This window comes from Lissotriton vulgaris, chromosome 10 (genome assembly GCF_964263255.1).
Source record: "Lissotriton vulgaris chromosome 10, aLisVul1.2, whole genome shotgun sequence".
NCBI classification, from domain to species: domain Eukaryota; kingdom Metazoa; phylum Chordata; class Amphibia; order Caudata; family Salamandridae; genus Lissotriton; species Lissotriton vulgaris.
Window position 1 is genome coordinate 548,383,105 of NC_141698.1, and position 18,067 is coordinate 548,401,171.

At 45.2% G+C, this 18,067-nt stretch overlaps 1 protein-coding gene across 3 annotated transcripts in view; it reads left to right on the plus strand.

Annotated features, from left to right (window-relative positions):
- The window catches only part of SLX4 (SLX4 structure-specific endonuclease subunit), a 590,413-nt gene that overhangs the window by 521,968 nt on the left and 50,378 nt on the right, over positions 1-18,067 (plus strand). For all 3 annotated transcript variants that reach the window (XM_086941400.1, XM_086941399.1, XM_086941398.1), the window contains exon 14: positions 12,331-12,792. In XM_086941400.1, coding sequence (XP_086797526.1) covers positions 12,331-12,792 — 462 coding nt within the window. The remainder of the gene's footprint in view (positions 1-12,330; positions 12,793-18,067) is intronic.

Consider the following 18,067-nt stretch of genomic DNA (forward strand, 5'->3'; position numbering starts at 1 on the left):
GCATAATGGAATGCAAGGGGGCGCTGTTATCAGGCCCGAGTAATAGTAGCTATGTGTGTACAGACCGACGGTTTACCCATTAACAAAGAGATTTTGTTCCTGAGTTCTCTTGTGCGTGCCTTTGTCTCTAAACAGTTTATTTCTTCACGCTGTCTAATTAGCTTTATTTACATCTACGTACTTTTTTTTCTTTAGTCTTGATTTATAGATCTTTGCGTTTTTGATTTCTGTGCACTTTGGTTATGAACTAGTTTTAATCACCTGTAAAAATTGAGATTCAGCTGCCTGTTTTTTTTTCTCCTCGTGGTCGTTCCGTTTTCTTCCCCAACGTCTCGTGCGATTTTTTTTCAATGAAATAATTTGCTGGCTTTAGTATTACCCTTGATGAATTACTAAATGATGTCGTCCGTATTCGGCAATATTGTGAGCGCCATTAATAGTGGAAAGTTCATAGGTTTTGACCATCACTACACAACAAATTGCAGCTTGACTCATTTGTTTTAAGTCCATCAACATTTAGCACATGGTTTGGTTATTTTGCCAGTGCGTGTTGCCAGGCAGGAAGCCAGGCAACGGGAGAGAAGACGTAGGCTGGGCCAGAAGAAAGAAGGAAGTCCCGCCTGCTGCTGGGCTATGATTGGCTGCCCGCCGGGATGAAGCAAAGAAGCCGAGTCTTCCCGCGGCCCGGGGCTCCCGTGAGCTACGAAGAGCCCCGGGGCCGCCCCAGAGAAGAGAAATCCTGCGTAGCCGGTGAGTGGGGTCCGGTGCTGGTGTGTGTGTATGTGTACGATTGCGGCGGCGGCGGGGGGGGGGGGGGGGGTTCTTTGTATGTGTGCGTGCGTGTGTGTATGCGGGGGGATTGTCTGTGCGTGTACTCTTGTGTGTGGGCGGCGGCGCGGGGGGGGGCTGGGGAGGTGTAGTGTGTGTCTGTATGTGTGCGCTCGTGTGTGTGTCGTGTCCGCCTGCATGTGTTGTGAACAGCCTGCTCTCTGTGTGTGTGTGTGTGTAGGTACGGCGACGGGGGGGGGGGGTTGCCTGTCTGTGTGCCTGCGTGTCCGTGTAGGTGTAAATGCGTGTGCGCGTTTGTGTGCATGCATGCGCGTTAGGCTGGGAGTATGGGAGGGAAGTGCACGGCGCGGCGCAGGACAGAACGTGCGCGTTCGCGCACCCAAATCCAAATCTCTGCGCTCGTGACAGTTTCTTGTCTCTCATTCCCCGGCATCGGATAGCTATAAGTCTCCGCCCTGGACGCATCCTTCGGATGCGAATTCTAGGGCGAGACCTAAAAAGGACACAGAGACCGCTAGGTCTTTAGGAACACTTCAGTACAGAAAGTCTCCTTTCAAGGGATCCAGAGGCAGGGGTGGTACTTACAGAGGATCCTTCCAACAACAACGTTATTCCAACACAGGATCCGGTTCCCAACAACACCGTCAGCCATACCAGCAGCGGCAAGGCCAGTCTTCTAACTACTCCAGGCCTTACGGTAAAGGAAAACAAGGGGCACGAGGACGAGATTCGTCCAAGCGCCAATAGCGGCCTCCTGGCTCTTCCTACTGGGCCCTCCTCCAGGAAGTCATCAGTTGGAGGCAGGGTCAACAAATACCTTCACAACTGGTCCCTGATAACATCGGACCGTTGGGTGCTCAACATCATTCGGAAAGGGCATACCTTAGAGTTCGCACAAGTTCCGCCACCCAAGCCCCCGGCAGCCACTCCTTCAAAACACCAGCGCCTCCTTCGGCTCGAAGTTCAACAGATGCTCCGAAAAGGGGCGATAGAGCCAGTTCCATCGAACCAAAGGGGCCAAGGATTTTATTCAAGGTTCTTGGTGAAGAATACGCTCGACAAGTGGCGCCCCATTTTAGACCTCAGGGGGCTAAACACCTATCTCATTTCTCTGTCCTTCCGGATGGTGTACCTCCAGGACATCTTGAAGCTGATCAGCCCGGGGGATTACATGGCCACACTCGATCTCGAGGATGCCTATTTCCACGTTCCGATTCACCCAGCGCACAGAAGGTTTCTGCGATTCACAGTAGCCAAGAGCCATTACCAATTCAGGGTTTTACCCTTTGGACTCCGCTCAGCCCCAAGAATATTCACAAAGGTGCTGGCGCAAGTAGCAGCTTTCCTGCGAAGACACAAGTTTCAGGTCTTCCCCTATCTGGACGACTGGTTACTGAAAGCTCCGTCCAGACAAACAGCGCTACAAGCGGTTCATGCATGTACCAATTTATTTCAGAACCTGGGTCTCACTCTAAACGACGAGAAATCTTGCCAGATCCCGTCCAGGAGAGCTCGGTTTCTGGGAGCCATCTTGGACTCAAAGCTTTCACGAGCTTTTCCTACTCCGGAAAGGAGGCAGAAACTACAAACCATGGCCCAAGACTTACAAACAAGAAAGTCTCTTTCAGTACGCCGCTACAAGTCTCTGCTGGGAGTAATATCATTGTGTATTCACTAATCCCCCATTGCAGACTGAGGATGCGTCTCTTGCAGGAACAACTGGACAATCAATGGAAGCAAGTCCACGGTTCGTTCGACGACAGAGTGGCTATCACTCCGGAAATGAAGAACGCGGCCTTATGGTGGACAGATCAAAACAACTTGTCCCAAGGCCTATCCTTCGCAAGCGACCCGTCTCCACAGGTGATAACGACGGACGCGTCATTGGAGGGTTGGGGAGCAGTGCTGCAGGACCTACATGTCAGTGGTCATTGGTCACCCCAGGAAAAACGCCTCCACATCAACCTGTTGGAACTCAGGGCGATACGACTGGCTCTGCAAGCGTTTCTTCCTCGCCTGGAAAGTTCACAAGTGCTTATCAGGACGGACAACACCACGGCCATGCACTATGTGAACAAGGAAGGAGGGACCAGATCGCGCCCATTGTCACGAGAAGCCCAGCAGGTCTGGGAATGGGCGATCCAACACAAAATGTCTCTGATGGCAGAACATCTTGCCTGGCGTCCTAAACGAAAACGCCGACAGACTGAGCAGGTCATCCTCGGTCAGCCACGAATGGGAGTTGAATCAGGAAGTCTTGGAACAAGTCTTCAGCCGGTGGGGAAGGCCGGACATCGACCTTTTTGCCACTCCGACCAACAAGAAATGCCGGTCTTACGCAAGCAGGCTTCCCCATCAGGATTCACTGGGAAATGCCCTTTCGATAGCCTGGTCGAAGACATTTGTCTACGCTTTTCCTCCCATTCCTCTGATACCACGACTAATCAAGAAACTCAAGGTGGAACCGTGCAGGATGATCCTAATAGCCCCGGCTTGGCCGAGGCAGTTCTGGTTCACGGAGCTCCATCTGTTGTCGATAGCTCCTCCCTTGCCTCTACAAATTCTGCCGGATCTTCTCACGATGTCCGGAGGACAGATTTTGCATCCAGACCCTCAGTCGTTACACCTGACTGCATGGCTCCTGAACAGCGAGAATTTATGAACCTGCCATTGTCAAAGGAAGTTAGGGAAGTTCTGTCCCAAGCAAGGGCTCCTTCAACTAACAAAACTTACCGCCTTAAGTGGAAAAGATTCTGTTGTTGGTGTCGAAAGCAACACATTGATCCATTCAATTCCAAACCTCATCAGATCCTCCCTTACCTGCTGTCTTTGGCCAAATCTGGTCTAGCCCATTCATCAATTAAGGTCCATTTGGCTGCTTTGTCAAGATTCAGAAGGACAGACTCTGGGCCGTCATTATGGTCTTCTAGAATAATCAAACAATTTCTTAAGGGCCTGTTCAGGGTCTATCCACCGGTGAGACCGCCTCCTCCAACATGGCATTTGAATCTGGTCCTTTCTCAACTCATGAAGGGCCCTTTTGAACCAGTCCATCGTTCTGTCATCAAATATCTTTCGTGGAAATTGGCTCTTCTCCTTGCTCTCACGTCGGCTCGGCGTGTAGGGGAATTACAGGCTTTGACCATTCCAGAACCATTCCTTCAATTCAAGAGGAACACTGTCATCCTGAGGACTAACCCTAGGTTCATGCCAAAGGTTCCCTCGGATTTCCATTTGAATGAACCGGTCATTCTGAAAACATTCTTCCCTCAGCCTTCCACGCCAGCGGAAAAAGCGTTGCATTCATTGGATGTGTAGCGATGCTTGAAATTTTATTTACAACGTACTAAAGATTTTCGAAAATCTTCTCAACTGTTTGTGGCCTTCGGAGGACCGAGTAAAGGCCTTCCACTATCCAAACAGGGTGTTTCAAGGTGGATCACAAGCGCTATATTACATTGTCACAAGGCTGCTGGTAAACCTCTGACTGGAAAGATACGAGCGCATTCCACAAGATCTGTGGCTTCTTCCACAGCACTCTTCGAGGGGGTGCAAATTAAGGATATCTGCAGAGCTGCAACCTGGAGCAGCGTCCACACCTTTACCAAGCACTACTGCTTGGAATCTCTGCAACAGGATGATGCAGCAGTAGGACAGGCTGTCCTGAGGAACCTCTTCCACTAATGGTGAGCTTTCCTTTCTTCCCACCTTCCATTTTTTCACATTTTGTATCTAATGTCATGTTGTCTACTGCTATTATTTACAATGCAAAATGTGATTATCTTGCCAACTGCTTACTACTCTGATACAAAGCATGGGAATCTATGAAAGTTCCAATACTGGGGTAAGAAAACAAGTTACTTACCTGTAACTTTAGTTCCCCAGTATTGGTAACTTTCATAGAATCCCATGCGCCCACCCACCTCCCCGGGGAAAGCTCAGCCTATAACAGATATGGTGTCTAAGTACACAACGGCTACGAAAATCTGAGGCTCTGAGGTTCCTTCAGGAAGGTTCTAAGTGGTGAGGCACTTCTGATTGGCTGAGGCCAAAGTTTGGTCTCTTTTACACAAAGAGGGTGATATGCTACAAAAGGGAATGAGGCCTAGGCCTTTTTCCATTGTCTTTTGTACCTACAGCTATGGTATTTTTGTTACCGAGACTCCCATTCCGACGACGGGGAATGATACAAAGCATGGGAATCTATGAAAGTTACCAATACTGGGGAACTAAAGTTACAGGTAAGTAACTTGTTTTCTTCCTACACCTGATAGTGCTCTTATGCTCCAAAATTCTGATTTTAATCTTTCTTGTTGTCACCTCGACATATCTCAGAAGGCAAGGGCATGTGATCATGTAAATTAAGTTGTTGCTATTGCAATCGGTGAACCGTCTCTGTTCCCAAGGACGGCTGCTTCCAACGTCAATGCTTGTAGAGCGGGTAGTCTGAGGACAAGCCGCACAGTTGCCACAGGGATGTTATCCTCTTACTGGTGGCATGTCCCATAGTGTTCCTACTTGGTGAACCATTTTGGCGGGCGGTCTAGTGTGTACCAGTCGATCCTTGATACTAGTTCCCCTTTTGAAAGCAAACAAAGGCTGTTGTAAGGTGTCCGTGCCGGTGTTCAGAATACTCCAGTGTTTCTTCACAATCCGTTGGATGGCATTAGACTTGGTACTGAATGTATTCACACAGGTGATTCGTTGGTTCTGTGGTTTCGGGGGAGCAGGTTCAAGCAGTGATCCGCGGTTGTTGTTTGCTGCTCTTTTCCTAGATTGCCGTATTAGTTTTGCGGGGTATTTCCTATGGCTCAGTTGTTTCTCTTGGCATGTGTTAGGAAAGTCTCTTTAGTGGAGGAGTTGCGCTGAATGCGCAAAAATTACCCAAATGGCAAGTTGTCACGCAATGCTGTCATACTGCAATAATGAATTGCGAGACATGGGCTTCCTATAGAGCTCAGATCTTAGACCATCAGATGTTGCTGTGATCAAGAGATCAAGGCAGGCTAGAGAGTGTTCATTATATTCCACAGTGAACAGTAAGAAGGTGTTTTGTTCATTCAGCCACTTGTGGAAAGCCATTAATTCCGCTGTAGTGCCACGCCACATCACAAGGATATCATCAATGTAGCGCTTCCAGACTCGCAGGGATGCGTAGTAGGGATTCGTTGTTTGCAACACACAGTCCTGCTCGAATTTGTGCACGTATAGATTCGCTAGACTGGGGGCAAAAACACTGCCCATGCTGGTCCCCGATGTCTGTAGAAAAACGGTTTCTTCAAATTGAAAGAAATTTTCCTTCATAGCTAAAGTAGCCAGATTCATTATTAAGGCAACCGGCGTGATGGAATCCAGATCCTTCTCTCGTAATAGTTATTCTATTACCTCCAGGGTCTCATTCTGGGGAATCGAGGTATAGAGTCACTCAACGTCAAAAGATACCAGCAAATCGGTTGAGGCATCAAACTCAATATCAGGTAGGATCCTGAGTAAGTCTTTGGTATCTTGGAGGCATGAGCTTGACCATGGGTCTTAGAAAGATATCGACAAAAGTCGATAATGGTTCAAGCAAAGAACAGATGCCAGATTTTATGGGGCGTCCCGGTGGAGGCCGTTGTGCTTTGTGAATCTTCGGGAGCACATAAAAATATGGCATCACCGGATGTGGCGTGCGTAAAAAGGTGGCTTCATTCGAGGTGATCCAGCCCTCGGCCAGGGCTTCTTCTACAATATGCCCGATGGTGATAGACAGCCTCTCAGTGGGATCTTCTGCCAGCGGGCGGTAGGACCGGGTATCCCCGAGTTGACGTAGGCATTCCTCTCTATAAGTGGTGGTGTCCATCAAAACAGTGGCTCCACCCTTGTCTGCGGGTTTTATTGTTACCGAAGTGTCTTTCGTCAAGTTTTTTAAGGCCTCCTGTTCAACTTTAAAGATGTTAACAAATGGTTTCTGTGTCTGTTGAAATAAGTTTTGGACATCATGTTGCACTGCTTCCTCAAAGGTGGTCACTTTTGCTGGTACTGTGGCGGCTAATGGGGTGAAAGTGGAGGGTCTTTTTAAACCTGTATTCAGCTCCATTGTGTCTTCCTCCTTGTTGTTAGAAAAGAAAAAGTGGAGCGGTATTTTTCGAAAGAATTTTGACAATTCTATCTGTGTCTGGAAAGGATCTCCAGTGGTTGTTGCCACGAAGCCTAGACCGCGGTTTAGTACTTTCTCTTCATTTAGGGTCAGGCATCGGGAACTCAGATTGACTGAGGCTGTCGTCGTGCTGGATCCTGCTTGGTCCTGTGGTATCTTCTTCCCACTCCGTAGGTACAAACTGGGCCACAATGAGGACATCCCTTGGATGTCATTATAACATCTCTCTGATAAATCAAGGACCGGCTTGTCTATTCCCTTACATCACACTGGGTATACATCACCGCAAATAGCACCTCCCTTTAAGCCCCTTCCCCCCTACTAATTAATGATAGGGTAGACATCTGATCAGTAAACACCAGGGCAGGAAAGTAACCCCCGAGAATACAATATTTTGAATAGGCATTTTACACTTTGCACCAGTCGGGAATCATGTACTCTACAGGCTATGCCATTGTGTATACCAATAATCCTAGTGCTTGTAAAGTGCCGCACTAGTACCCAGCTGAGTCCGTGTAAGCCACTGAACAACTTTACAATTCCATTATGGCAATCGTGAGGAACTCTGCATTGGGTTCGACGTATGGCTCCTAATGAAAAATATCCTATCTGGCACTGTGATAGACACATGTAGTGATCGTACGTGACTATCATATATTTTTCAAACCACCAATGTCACGTCATCTCGGGGTGTTAGGGCACGACTATTTTACATCTTAGGTTGACTACTCAAAACGCGAGGTGCGTATAAGTGACTACGTGTCCCATGAACACCGTGGACATTGTAGGCAGTTCATCACGCGACTTTTATGCGCACGTTAAGATTTTAGAGCCTGGGACTATATTTCCCATGACTCGTCATAGCGCCACAATGATATAACAGACCAATTGCATCGCAGCGATTGGAAAACAAATATGGCCGACGGCAGTGTCCCGGTACCTCCCCAAACAGCCCAGATGGCCGTGTGGAGTACCGACGGACAGGTAAGTGCCGCAGTATGCCTGTTTTAGGTCCGCTATGCCTTTGCTATGCGCTTGTAAATAAATCAGCTTATCTGTAGTCTCCGATCTGGGGAGAGCGCAGTCTAATTTGATCACCTAGCCTCTATTCGCTGCCTGTTGCGGATTAATTACTTCCTGAGTCAGCAGCATTTCTCTGCATATCAGGCTTTTAAGCAACCTATACGCTTTACCCAGCCCTAATGCGCTGCCCATTTTTGGACCATTTCCTATGTTGAGTTAGCAGTATTTCTCCGCCTATTAGGCTTTTAAGTAAGCTACATGCTTCCCTCATCTACGCTATTACTGATTTTCTTAATGGGCGCGATTGTGCTCTATAGATACGGCTGATGAGCGGCAAACCCATAGACACTTGATATCAGCTCTGTCGATCTTATAAATAAGTCGCAGTTTGTTTGATTTATGTTACCCACTTCTGTGTATGAGTAGGACCCACTCACTGTAATTTTACACACAATACAGCACAAAAAAATACAGAAGCTGTAGGCAGAGTCTACTGAATACTTTTTAGCTGTCGGGAAGTTAATTTTTCCTTTTTACATACATCTCTCCACTAACAGAGCTGTGCCCCAACAACCTGAGCTGTAGCCAGGTGAGGAGAAGCACGTTCCTCTCGCACTACAGGTGAGCTGGAGGATACCCCACTAGATTGAGATGGGTGTAGTTGAACTAACTTATACATGAGCTATTACAATGAGAACAGCTCTATGTTAGATGACTTAATTAATGAGATTGTTGTTATCTTTACCTCTTTTTTGTTTATGTTGTGTCCTTGTCTGGTTGGCTCCTGCATTTGGATACTTCCCCACTGCATAGGAGGACTGAGAGGACGAACCAGATGATCTCATTATCATTTATTCTGATCTTTCATTTAATATAGTCAGAAGCAGTAGCAAAACTAGTAACGGTCCTGATGAAGCAGTAGATACCTTTGTGGATCATCAAAGCTGCAGAAACATGTCGACCTGAACATCTAGTCAGTAGCTATTTGTTGAACCTACTGACCTTTTGCACTCATAATATTTTTATCCATTGGAAGTGTACAGCTATTGAATAAAGTGTTTTTTGCGTCCACTCTCCAATTTTAATAGAGCACTTTTCTCTCCACTCACATTTTTTTTCATGCACTGCTTGCAGTTACCAACATATGCCAGCTGACAATCCTTTTGAGTCTCAAGCGCACACTGGGCTAAACATTTCACTGTTAGATCTTGGTGAAGTGGTTACAACATGGACTCTCCACTCTGTGAAGTGACCCAGATGATGGAAAGGGCGGCACAGATCGTGTAACTGATGGATACTTTTCACACTGTGAACCTTCCTGTTGTACGCCTTATTCACATATAGGATACACATTAGTAGCTGGTCAGTACACCCATAGGCAACATAGAGGTTTTTTGCAGACCCACAGTTATTCATTCGTAGTTAAAGAAAAAACATACAACATTACCTGGAGAGGGCAACAGGGTAAATACAGGTTAGATAAAGTACATCACTAGTGTGTATATATATAAATATATTAGGTCTAAGTAACTCCCAAACATTTTCTTACAAATAATTTAACAAATGGAGTACAATTTAATAAGTTCCATTACTTTTAGGTAATTATAAACTACATCTTTAATATAATGTACATTAATGAGTATGTAATCCATTAAAACATTCATTTACAGCTATAATTTTCATTTAGGGATAGAAATTGGTTTTAGGAATCAGAGAGAGATTTTGCATAAGAGTAGTAAAACATTTTTAATGTTAAGAGAAGGTTCCCCTCCCGCCACTATGATGCCGATAGAGCACCTATTATTCACTCCCTCTCTCCGGAAACTGATCACCAGATTATACAGTCTTACTCAGTCAGGCGCCCCATTAGCTGCCCTTAAAGCTCTGGCCTAGTGGAGAATTGATCTGAATGAATTATCCACAGATGAGCAATGGTCATTCTGCTGTTCCCAGCTACAACACCTGTCCCCAAATTATAAACTGAGACTCATTCACTTTAGGTTTTTACATAGGATATATCACACTGCCTTACAATTAGACAAGTTAGGGCTACGCAAGGTCTCGAGATGTTGGAAGTGCTAACAGGACAACACAAACTTCTCACTCCAAGTCATCTGTTAAGTCGAAGTCAAATGAGAAACAAGAAGCTAAAACGCAACGGCCCTTCTTCCTGCCACACTCGTCAAGAGAATTTACTTCTACGTAAGAGAGCTTCATGGTCTCTGTGCCAAAGACCTACCACCGAATCGATCTGTCAGCTCCTCCAGATCCAGGCCAAATTCCTGGGCCATCTGCGATGCCACACCAGATCTAGGTCTACAGAGAGACCTTACCTTTGCTACCCTTCTGGCTCCCTCTGGTGCCCCCATGGGCCTAAGGATCTTAGTAAGCCTCCTGTCAGTCTTCCCCAGGGGAATCTGTCTCCAGCGCTGTTCTGGGTCCTCCCAGATTTCAGGACCAATACCTCCTTTGAATCCTCAACTGGTGCCAAGACCCCTGCTGGTTCCACCGTGCATCAGCAATGACTGCGGAGGAAGAGCCTATTGTTATATCAAACTCTGAAGCAAACCGCCCACTGCATCAGCCGAAGTGGCATCCACCGTGACCTCAAACACATTCATTCAGGCTAAGAAGGTACGTTCCTTTGCCACAATACTTCTCAAACCCAGAACCCCAAGACAATGAGTCTTAGTTATATGATGACAATTTATTTTTGGATCTCCAAGAGGCCTGTGGCTTGGACACATCGCCTGACACTGATCTCAACTCTCCACTGGACCTTCCAAGAAGAATCTTTTGCCATGGTTATCAGGAGGGCTGCGGAAGTCCTCAACCCACAACTGCCCTCAGTGAAGGTAAAAACAAATGGTCTTAACACTTTCCATGCTCATGACGAGCTTAGCTCGTCATGAGGCACGGTTAAGCTGTGCTCATGACGAGCTCAGCTCAATATGCCGTTGGAACGTTCACATGCGGGGATAATTTCCCCGCTGTGCTGAACGTTCCAAAACGGGTGTGGCCGTGACGAGCTCCGCTCGTCATGAGCACAGCTCCACTGTGCCTCATGACGAACCGAGCTCGTCACAAGCACGGCGGCGGCGCGCGCTGCTTCCCCCTCCCCGCACAGCAGGTGAAAACGCCCCACAGCAAAGGGGTTAATCTCCTCCCTTTTAATGAGGCCCTCATGAACACCTACAGAATCATGCCCCACTGTCAATGGGCAAATTGGGAGTCGACATAGACTGGCTCCAGAAGATCCATCTTTCCTCCTCCAGTATCCCTCTCCATAGAGTCTTGTACATCAAATATCTATAAGCAGCTTGAACCTTAACTCGTTCTCATCTGCACCTTCAGACCTAAGAGCATCTAAATGCATGGAGGTCTTTGGGAAAAGGATGTTCCCCACTGCCAGCCTCGCCCTCAGATACTATAACTTGGGTTGCCTTTTAGTACATTACTCGCACATGTTGTGGGACATGGTGGGGGAGATCTTGCCCACTGTCCCTGATAACTTCTGGAGCAATTTAGCACATATAATACCAGATTCTGTGAAGTATATCATCATGTCTTGCCTGGACACTACCGACTTCTTAGATCGACATTTGGTACCAGAGTGGAGCTTCGTCACTTTGCATGTATAAGATTCACAAGCTTCTCTAGTGATGTTCAAGCATCACTAACGGGCATGCCATTGATGGCACCTGTCTCTTGTGAGACAAAGCAGGCTTCAGAAACCATGCTGCATCAACTGAAGAGGCCCAACAAGGCTGAAACTGGTCTTGGGTTGCTTGTATTCCGGTTAAGAAAGGACCTGGCTTTTCAGTTTGGACTGGACTGCTGCTATTAGAGCAGGACAGCTGATTTGTACATGGCAAGAGGTGGCATGGTGAGCAATAAAAAAAGATGGGCTTGGATCGGAGCCCAAGTTATTAACACTGGCTGAGAGTAATTCCATCCATCATATTTTGTATTATACAATTTTGTAACTTTGTATTATAGGAAATATTTAAAGTAACAATTTGTAAAATTGGTCCAGAATGATTCTTTGAGTCTAGGACTTCGTTTTTTTTTTAATGTTGAAGCTACAAAGGTTTGTTTTAGGTTGTGTTTTTAGACCGTTACTAATACTGTAAATTAACTGAATTTGTGTACGTTGTAAGACTGTTTTTATAGTGACCTCTTTTTCTCTGCTAAAAAATAAAGCAGTATTTCATTTTTTGCTCATATAATTGTTTTTGTATATGATTGAACAGTTGCTTCTTCTCATGGCCTTGTACAAATGTAAAGCCCTCGAACGACAACTTGATGTGGTCTGCCCGATACAAACCTCAAATATATATGTCAGTAATGCTGTATCTCTTTTCAATTTTGTTTTAAAGGTTTGGGGTCCGCCCCCTCCCAAAACGTCAAATGGTTTTAAAGCTGAAAGAGATTTTCACGTACACTCACCAGACAATGAGCTCTGACTCTGAGGAGGAGATTCCTACTAGCCAGCTTCCGGCAAGAGTCAAGTCTGTGTGCCTCACCCAGCCCACACAGGGGGTAAGCGCAGCACAGCAGGGATGCAGCAGTCCGACAACCTCCAAGAAACGAAAGGTAGGAGTCTCCAGTAAACCTACATCAGAAAGCAGCTCAGAGGGCCCTAAGAGGACCAGCAAACAGAGATTTAAAAAGCCAAGTGAAAGAAAGAAAACCGCTTCAACTGCGGCAAGAAAAAAGCAAACAGCAAATGTATCGCCTGCTAAATCTCCAATAAAGGATAGCCTTCCCAGCATCACAGCATCCCAGGAGTCTACTGCATCTTCAGCTGCTAGTAGTGATATCTCCTTTGAGTCGCAAAGGTAAGAAAGGTCTTTGGGCTTGAAGACAGGCTTGCAAGCCCTTTGATAGAATGTTAATTGATCAGAAGCGGACTTAAGACATGTTTGTATTTATATAGGATGGGGTGCCTCATATCAGAATATTCAGTGAATCAAGAGGAGCATTTCCTTCTCTGTGGGAACTTAAAACTTGTTTGTTAATATTCCTCTCATTTGTACAAATCAGTTATTTTTTTAAAGTTTGATTTATTGAGGAGAAGAAAATAAGAGAAGGAGGGAAGGGGGAGGGGGGGAGAAGAGTTACAATAAGTGGATCAAAGAAATAAAAAATGTAGTGACAATAATAATTTCATAAATAAGCATTACAAGCATGAAAAATTATGAACATATCATTAGAATGGAATACCATAAGTAAAACATAGTACATTAAGACTTAATAATGATAGGTAATCAAGTAGAAAGAGAAAAACAGGTAATAAGCAATTCATGGAGGTTTGCGAACTTCGACTGTTTCAGGTGCAGGAGAGGGATGAACAAGGGGAGAGGAAGAGAGGTATGTTACCAAAGGGAGCCAAATCAGGTCACGTTTTACAGCTAGGGAAATGGGGGATACATAATTAGTGTCTAAACGATGATTGAAACAGATTGCATTCCACCAGGACTGATAAGAAATATTTGCAGCTTGTTTCCAATTAGAAGTAACAATATTAAAGGCGATAGCAATGAAAAGGTCAAGTAAAGGGTAGTGGTTGGGAGATTGAGGAAGGTCTGAAGAGAGGGAGCCAAGAAAAACTAGTGAGGGTGAAAAGGGGGCCTGAAAATGGAAAATCCTCTGAACCTGCCGCCAAACCAACTGCCAGAACTGGGAAGTAGGCGGGCATTCAAACAACATATGTTTACGGTCAACAGAAGGACAGGGACAAGACCAACAGGTAGAAGGGGTGTCTGGTGAAAAATGGGACAAAGCAAGTGGAGTAAATAAAGTTCTATGATAAATGAAAAATAAAGTTTGGGTGGTGTTAGCAGCTCTAGAGGTCTTATGAAGTTTAGTCCAAATTTTATCCCACAAAAGTACAGGCCAATTCTGAGAAAGATCCAGTTCCCATGCAAGTTCAATGCGAGATTTCAACCTATCAGAAATAAAACGGAAAGAATTATATAGAGCAGATGCAGAAGGAGCTGCTTCCAATAAAAGGGAAGTAGGTCTGCGATCCAAAGGAATATCGTTGGAGGATGAAAGAGATTGGATATAGGAGAGCAAGACAGGGTGAAGAGAATTATATTGCAAACGGGCTGAAGCAGGTAAAGCAAAAATAGATTGAAGATCCTGGAATGAGAGAGGCGTATCCTGAGATAGTAATTGAGAGATCCAACATATTCCTCGAGAGTGCCAAGTTTTCCAATAAATAGTACGATTACGGATTTTAAGATGAGAGTTATTCCAAATTGGTTGCTCGTGGGTGGAGAGGAGGGAGGGAAAGGATGAAGTTAAGTAAGGAGAAAGAAGAGTTCGAGAATGTGAAAGAATAGGTAAGCGAAGACGAGTTAAAGAAGACGTAAAGGACAGAAATTCACGAAAGGTGAAAGGAGAGATGAAAGAGGATTCCATGCTGTGCCAGACAGGAGGGTAGTGAGGCAGAGTAGGTGAAAACCAGCGAGTCGATTGTTTCATGGAAAAAGCACGTGATATTGTTTGAAATCAGGAAAACGTACTCCAGATTGAGCTTTATCTTTCCGCAAAGTAGCAAGAGCTATTCGAGGACGTTTGCCATTCCATAAGAATTTTAGTAATAAAGAGTCAGTTTTCTTAAAGAAAGAAAGAGGAATGTGTAAAGGAAGCATGGAAAGAGTATAGAGAAGCAAGGGAGATAGCATCATCTTTATAGAGTTGAGTCAACCCCACCAGGACAAAAAGAGTGGATGCCGAGTGATAGCTGTGTCCATTTTCTGAAAATATAATCAAAGTTTAACTTGAGAGTATCAGATAATAAAGGAGCAAACCAAACCCCTAGGTATTTGATTTTAGATGGTTGCGATGAAAAACCTGTAGAGGAAAAGAGATGCTTCTGACATAGAGGATTCAAAGGTAAAATTTCACACTTGTCGGCGTTTAAGCGGTAACCGGAAACTGCAGAGAAGGAAGAGACCTGTTTGAGAAAAGAGGGAATAAAGGTGGTAGGGTCGTAGCAAAAAAAAAGAATATCATCGGCATAAACCGAGAGTTTAACTTGTTGGGAACCAAAGTGAAAACCAGAGATAGTCATCTAAACGAATTTTGGTTAGAAAGGGTTCTAAAGCTAAAACAAAAAGTAAGGGTGATAAAGAGCAACCTTGTCGAACTCCTCTGTGTAAAGACAAATAATCAGAGGACATCCCATTTACAAAAATAGATGCTTGAGGGTTAGAATAAAGTAAAGATATAATAGAAATGAATTTAGAAGGAATACCAATCCAACGCAAAGCCTGAAACATGAAATCCCACCCAATACTGTCAAAAGCCTTCTCCGCGTCCAGGGAGATAGCTGCAAAAGGAAGAGTCAAGGAAGAAGATTTGCTAAGAATGTTAAGAAAAACTCGGGAATTATCAGAGGAGAGACGCCCTTTTACGAAACCAGATTGTTCTGGGCCAATTATATCTGGTAAGAGGGGATCCATGCGAAGTGCTAAAATCTTTGCTAGAATTTTGTAATCAGAGTTAACTAAAGATATTGGTCTATAGTTTTTGCACAAGGAGTGATCTTTATCTTCTTTTGGAATTAAGCAAATTAAGGCTTGTTGAAAAGAACCGCTAGATGAGCCGGCAGCGGAAAAGGATTGAAATAAAAGTAAGAGTTTAGGAAGAAGGAGAGAAGCAAAGTGACTATAGAATTCAACAGTAAACCCATCAGGGCCTGGGGATTTGCCATGACAAAGTTTAGATACAGCGTGAGAGATTTCAGAAAGTGAAATGTCTTGTTCCAAAGCGTGAAAGTCAACATGTGAAACTGAGGGAGGTGGAAGAGATTGAAAATAAGAAAGGAGATCATCAGACGTTGGAACTTGTTCCGGGGTATAAAGAGTATCATAAAATTTGGCAAATTCAGAGAGAATTTCTTTATCCTTATATGTAGATTCTCCAGAAGATGTTTTGATACATTGAATTTTTGTGCCTTTTTTACGAATCTTTAAATAATTGGCCAAAAGCTTTATTTATTTATTTGTGGGTTTATAACGCGCTTGAATCGACTCTTTACCAGAGTATCTCTGCGCCCAAAACACCAGAAACATAGTCAGACAGTCTATGGATAGTAGTTTAATTCTGAAACAAGAATGTTTTGAGCTTCTTTCTGAAGCTCAGATGATCAGAACATTGCCTCAGCTCAAGGGGTAGCTTATTCCATAGAGTCGGACCAACTACAGATAAGGCCTTACCACCCTGTCTGGTCTTTCTCACAGCTGGTACTCTCAAGAGAAGTTGGTTACTGGACCTAAGAGACCGAACCGGGTTATATGGAATGAATTTATCGCTCCAGTGCAATGGCCCTAGTCCATTTAAGCTCTTGTGTATTAGACAATAGGTCTTATATTTTACCCTGTTACGGACTGAGAGCCAATGCAATTTCTCCTGGCGAGGTTTAGACGATGTTCTAGGGGGGGCATTTAATACCAGCCTGGCCCCAGTGTTTTGAATCATCTGGAGTTTGGCTAGTACTCCATCGTTGGCCGATAACAGGAGGCCATTACAATAGTCAAAGCGACTAAGTATCAGAGCTTGCACCAAGGTTTTCTTGGTATAATCCGGCAGCAGGAGGAAGACCTTCCGCAACATGCCAATGACATGGAAGCAAGAACCCACAGTGATGTTACAATGTTGCTTAACCCTTTCGATGCTCATGACGAGCTCAGCTCGTCATGATGCACAGTTGAGCTGTGCTGATGACGAGCTGAGCTCGTCATGTATAATGGGAAAGCTCACAAATAAGCACAGGAGGGGGAAAACGCCTAGCAGCCAAGGTGTTAAAAGAGAGTTCACGATCCAAGCGCACTCCTAGATTTTTCACAACCAATTTAGGGTCTGGGACGGGGCCAAGGTCTTGCAGCCACCAGTCCGGAGTCCACAGGATCTTTGCTTCCCCAAAGAGCACAACCTCCGTTTTGCCTACATTACATTGTAAACGATTCAGAAAAGTGGGTGGTGATGAACAGAGTGTCTGAATTAAGCAGACCACTCTTACCCAGTCCAAAGATCAGGGCTTGATCCATCACCGTTATCTAGCTCATTGCACCTTCCCAGCTCAGAACCTGGCTATATGCAAATCAGTCTGTCCCTGGCCCAGTGCATCATGGGAACAGGGCAGACTAAACTACCAAGCCAATTCTTCACCGGAAAGGAGACAAGCTACCGGGGACCGGTTTCTGGCATTTCAGCCGTCGTCGGCCCGGCTTGCTTGAATCCTGATGGTGCAGTGAGCAAGAGACTCATGTCTGAGTATACCCTGCCACACCTATAGTGGCCAAAAACGATTCAGAAAAGGGGGTGGTGATGAACAGAGTGTCTGAATTAAGCAGACCACTCTTACCCAGTCCAAAGATCAGGGCTTGATCCATCACCGTTATCTAGCTCATTGCACCTTCCCAACTCAGAACCTGGCTATATGCAAATCAGTCTGTCCCTGGCCCAGTGCATCATGGGAACAGGGCAGACTAAACTACCAAGCCAATTCTTCACCGGAAAGGAGACAAGCTACCGGGGACCGGTTTCTGGCATTTCAGCCGTCGTCGGCCCGGCTTGCTTGAATCCTGATGCTCTGTCCATCACCACCCCTTGTTAAATATTTTGTCCACCATAAGCGTGGGAGGGTATACTCAGATGTGAGTCCCTTGCTCATTGCACCATCAGGATTCAAGCAAGCCGGGCCGACGACGGCTGAAATGCCAGAAACCGGTCCCCGGAAGCTTGTTTCCTTCCCAGTGTAAGAATTGGCTTGGTAGTTTGGTTTGCCCTGTTCCCATCATGCACTGGGACAGGAACAGACTAATTTGCATATAGCCAGGTTCTGAGCTGGGATGGTGCAGTGAGCTAAAAAACGGTGTTGGATCTAGCCCTGATCTCTTGACTGGGTGAGAGTATTCTGCTTAATTCAGAAACTCTGTCCATCACCACCCCTTGTTGTTAAATACATTACATTGTAGGCAATTAGAAGTCATCCAATTTGCTACCGCCTTCATGCCATTGGAAAAAGAAGTTTTCACTTCATCGGTTAGAGTTTTCCTATTTTATTCTTACCCCCATAGTATCTAGAGTTACATTTTAGTA